The sequence below is a fragment of the Corapipo altera genome, unplaced genomic scaffold, assembly GCF_003945725.1.
Source record: "Corapipo altera isolate COAL_440 unplaced genomic scaffold, ASM394572v1 61247, whole genome shotgun sequence".
In the NCBI taxonomy this organism is placed as follows: domain Eukaryota; kingdom Metazoa; phylum Chordata; class Aves; order Passeriformes; family Pipridae; genus Corapipo; species Corapipo altera.
This window is the reverse complement of record NW_020885581.1, coordinates 2929-7665: the sequence shown is the minus strand read 5'-3', so window position 1 is coordinate 7665 and position 4737 is coordinate 2929. Positions and strand designations below refer to the sequence as shown.

Genomic DNA, 4737 nt, shown 5'->3' with positions numbered 1-4737 from the left:
AACCCACCAACCAATCAACCAACCAACCAACCAACCAAGCAGCCAACTCACCAACTCACCAACTCACCAACCCACCAACCCACCAACTCACTAACCCACCAACCCACCAACCCACCCACCAACCCCCCAACCAAGCAGCCGTTGCAGCATTCAGAGGTCGCCTCCCACTCGCCCCCAAAGCCACGTCCTCTCCAAGGATCTGCTCCTCAATCCCACCGCGGCCAAGTGGAGCCGCCCAGTGCCGTTGTGGCACCGACGGGCAGCAGGAAGGTGGGATAAGCGAAACCCCCCAAAGCCGCCGTGCTGGAGTCTCCTCGCCCCCGGCACCTCGGCCGGCGGAGTCACGGAGAGAAGAAGCAACGCAGTGGAAGGAACGTGGCTTTGGGCTCCACCCGTCCTTCGGACACACCCACCTGGAACCAACCCCCCAGGAAACCCCCTCTGCCCAAAATCACCTTCCAAGGGGGTTGTCCAGTGGCCACAGGAGGAGGCTGGAGGCTCCTCCAAGCCATGAGGAACACGGATGTTCCTCCTTTACATCCCGTGTGCCGACGGACACGAAGCGCCCGGGATTTACCCGTGAACTCTGCAGAGCACCCAGCCAGGAAGGAGCCCTGCAGACCAGTGTCCTCCTCCTACTGGAACCAGTACAACCTGTGGCCATCACCCCAGGAGGTGGTGGGACACCCAAAGAGCTGCTGACCAGCGCAGAGGAAGCAAACAAGGATCACCGGGATGGACAATCCGTGGCCCTGGTGGCTTCGGGTGGCTTCATCATCTGGGATGAAGTGGATGGGGTGGAACGTCTGGGAACGGGCAGCTGAGAGCCCCGGGAAGCAGATCCCGGAATGCTGGTGTGTTTGGGGCTCTTTCATCCCAAGGTTTTGAGGTGCCACCTTGCCAAGGACCAACTTCCTCGTGGGACCACCTTGATAAGGACCAACTTCCTTGTGGGACCACCTTGCCAAGGACCAACCTCCTTGTGGGACAACCTTGATAAGGACCAACCTCCTTCTGGGACCACCTTGATAAGGACCAACTTCCCTGTGGGACCACCTTGATAAGGACCAACTTCCTCGTGGGACAATATTGTCAAGCCCCAACTTTGAGGGCCAAGGACCAGGTTGGTAAGAACCAGCTTCGAGGGACCATTTGGCCAAGGACCAACTTCTCTGAGGGACCAGGTTAGTAAAGACCAGCTTTGAGGGACCACCTTGCCGAGCCCCAGCTTCGAGGGACCACCTTGCTAAGGACCGACTTCCTTGTGGGACCACCTTGGCAAGGACCAGCTTTGAGGGACCACTGTGGCAACATCTTTGAGGGACCAGGTTAATAAAGACCAACTCTGAGGGACCACCTTGGCAACATCTTTGAGGGACCAGGTTAATAAAGACCAGCTTTGAGGGACCACCTTGGTGACATCTTTGAGGGACCAGGTTAATAAAGACCAACTCTGAGGGACCACCTTGGAAACATCTTTGAGGGACCAGGTTAATAAAGACCAACTTTGAGGGACCGCCTCGCCAAGGACCAAATTCTTTGAAGGACCGGGTGAGTAGAGACCAGCTTGGAGGGACCACCCAGCCAAGGACCTCCTCCTCTGAGGGACACGCGGCGGGCGCGTCCCCCCGGCCCCGAGGGCGTTCCCGGCGGGCGTTACCTGGGACGGGTGCAGGTAGGGCTCGGGAGAGGCCAGGTTGGTCTGGACGGAGACGCTCTTCTCCAGCAGGATCTGGGGGAAGCCCAGCTTCTCGAAGGTGTTCCTCTTCCAGTGCTTGTTCTCCTGCTGCGCCAGCGCCTCGTCCTCGCTGAAGGCCCTCACCACCGGGCCCGGCATGGGCAGGGGGAGGGCGCCGTCGCTCTCGTAGCCGGATCCGTCCTTTTGGGAATCCCAGCTGCTCCTCTGCTTCATGTGGTAATGGGCCTGCTGCGCCTCCCACGCCAGGCGGGCCTGCGCCAGGAAGGGCTCCGGGAAGCCCCGTCCCGCCTCCGCCTCGGCCGCCTTGCTCTCCGTCCGGTTCATGGGCGAGCGGTTGGGCCCCGGGGCGGTTCGTTCATCCCCTGGCAGCTGCTCCCCCAGCACCTCCCTCTCCCCGGAGCCGTCCGCGGCCGAGGCGTTGGGCTCGTGGGCCACCGAAGGCTTCCGGCTCTTCCTCTTCCTGGTGGAGGGCGAGTAGCCCGTGGAGGACAAGGTGTCCTGCTGGCTGGACCACGACATGGAGTCCTCGCCCGGGGCCACTTGGCCACCGCCGGGGCAGAAGTCGGGCCCTTCCATGCTGCTGTAATCGCCAGATTTGACGTCCAGGCGCTGGTCCCGCACCAGGCAGGGGCTGTGCTGCAGCGAGTAGGAGCCCCCGATGGGGTTGGGGGAGTATTTGTGCCTCAGGCCCGTCTTCATCTTGGGGCTGGAGCCCGACTGCTCCACGTAGACGAGCTGGCGCACGTACTCCTTGCCGGCGGGGCTGTACTCCAGGCTCATGAAGCGGTCGGGGGGGCACTTCTGCTTGGTGAGCACCAGCTGCTGGTAGGGCGAGTTGGAGCCTTGCTTGGGCGACTGCAGGAAGGGGTGCGGCTTCCGCACCGGCGACTTCTGGGGCGAGCCGGCCTTGTAGCCGCCGCCGCCGCCGCCGCCGGGCTCGTACTGCATGTCCACGGGGGGCTCGTCGTAGATGGGGGCCTGGTACTCCATGGGGGGCTCCTCGTAGAGCGGCGGCTCGTAGGCGTAGCGCGGCGACGACGGCTGCGACTCGGCCGAGTGCTTGCGGTGCTGCTGCGCCTGCAGCGGGGAGCAGAAGGGGTCCCCCCGGCCCAGCAGCGGGGAGCAGCTCCCGGAGAGCTCGGCCCTCTTCAGGAAGGGCGACGCCTTCCTCTCCGGGAAGAACACGGAGCCGTCGGCGTCCGAGGAGGAGGAGAAGGTCTGGAGGTTGGGGGACTGTTGGCCGCCGCCGGAGGGGCGGCGGGAGCGCGGCCCCGCCTGGGATTCGGGGGCGAAGCCGTTGCCCTGGTGCAGGAGGAAGCTCGGCTCGCGGTCCGTCACCTTGATCAGCATCCGCTCCTTGGTGCCGGCGTTCCATCGGAGCGACGACGTCCTGCGGGGGGGGAAAGGGGGGTGGGAAACGCCACAGCGGGGTCAGAATTCCCTGGATTCCCGCTCCTGAACCTCCCAGACCACGGGAGAACCCAAAGGGTGGATGTTCCCGAGCAACCCGAGCCTCTCCCATCAGGGGTCTCAATGATGGAGACACCGTCCCAAAATTGGTGGCACCATCCCACAGACCCCAGGAATTCCCAAAGGATGCCCAGGATGGAAAGCCAAGCATTCCTTGGGGGGGGGGAAACACCCCCGGGGGGGACGGAATTCCCTGGATTCCCGCTCCTGAACCTCCCAGACCATGGAAGAACCCAAAGGATGGACGTTCCCAAGCAATACAAGCCTCTCCCATCAGGGGTGTCAATGGTGGAGACACCACCATCCCAAAACCATCCCACGGCACTTCCCGGCTCCTCCAGACCCCGGGAATTCCCACAGGATGCCCAGGCTGGAAAGCCAAGCCACGACACCCCTGGGACACCCCTTGGACACCTCTGGAGGTGCCGGCCCTGAACGTCCCCTCTTGGAGCCAACGGAGCGACCGCGGAGACAGGACAGAAATTTGGGATAATCCCACGGAGATCGGGACACGCGGGAACTGATCCCACCGCGGTTCCCACCCGGGATTTCCCACCTTGTGCCCAACTCCATCTCTCCCACTTCTTGCTCGTCCGTTCCTCACCCCCTCCATCCAACCCCTTCCCGGGATTTATCCCCCCCTCCAGATCCCAGAGAGCTGGGAATGTTCACCTGGAGAAGGGGAAGGATCCAGGAAAACCTTGGAGCCCCTTCCAGGGCCTGAAGGGGCTCCAGGAGAGCTGGAGAGGGACTGGGGACAAGGGAGGGAGGGACAGGACACAGGGAATGGCTTCCCAGGGTTAGGTGGGATACTGGGAAGGAATTCCTGGCTGGGAGGGCGGGGAGGGGCCGGGATGGAATTCCCAGAGCAGCCGTGGCTGCCCCTGGATCCCCTGGAGTGTCCCAGGCCGGGTTGGATCCCCCTGGGATGGTGGGAATGCTGGAGGATGGAACGGGAGGATCCTCCAGGTCCCTTCCAACCCCAACCATTCCAAGGCCGGGCGGGGGTTGGATAAACAGGATCGTTCATTCCCGAGACGCCGAGGCCGGAGCCAGAAACGGGGAAACCACAACCCCGGGGAGGAATCCACGTTCCCCCCTCCCAAATCCAGGGGTTTAATTCCCGGATTTGCCGCTTCCGTTCATATTCCAGCAGCATCCGGCAGAGGCGGCCACGGATAAAAATCCCACCCCCCCTCCCCCAGGAGCATCAAATCACCTCATCCAGGCCCAGTTTCCAATCCCAAACATTAAATAACAGGAAAAACAATATTCCCGAAAAGCCCCGGAGCTTTTCCTAAAGAAAATTCCTCTGGATTATTTCCTGAACGCCCAAAAAACCTCGTTCCGAAAGAAATGGGATTTTCCGCCCTCGAAAAGTCCTTTTTTTGTCCTTAAATCCATCCAGGAAATCCCGAGGGACGTCGGAGAGGAGACGGAGCCCCGACCACGCTCCTGGTACGGTCGGAAATTCCGAGTATTCCCGGTATTTCTGGCTTGGGATGGGGTTGTCCCTGTTATTTGCTTCCCTCGTGGAGAAGGGAAGGTTTGTGGTTTTTTTTTTTCCC

At 61.9% G+C, this 4737-nt stretch overlaps 1 protein-coding gene across 1 annotated transcript in view; it reads right to left on the bottom strand.

Moving 5' to 3' along the window:
* The window catches only part of LOC113940644 (rho GTPase-activating protein 39-like), a 7919-nt gene that overhangs the window by 2650 nt on the left and 532 nt on the right, over positions 1–4737 (bottom strand). Inside the window, exon 2 of the mRNA XM_027631792.1 lies at positions 1661–3089. Coding sequence (XP_027487593.1) covers positions 1661–3089 — 1429 coding nt within the window. The remainder of the gene's footprint in view (positions 1–1660; positions 3090–4737) is intronic.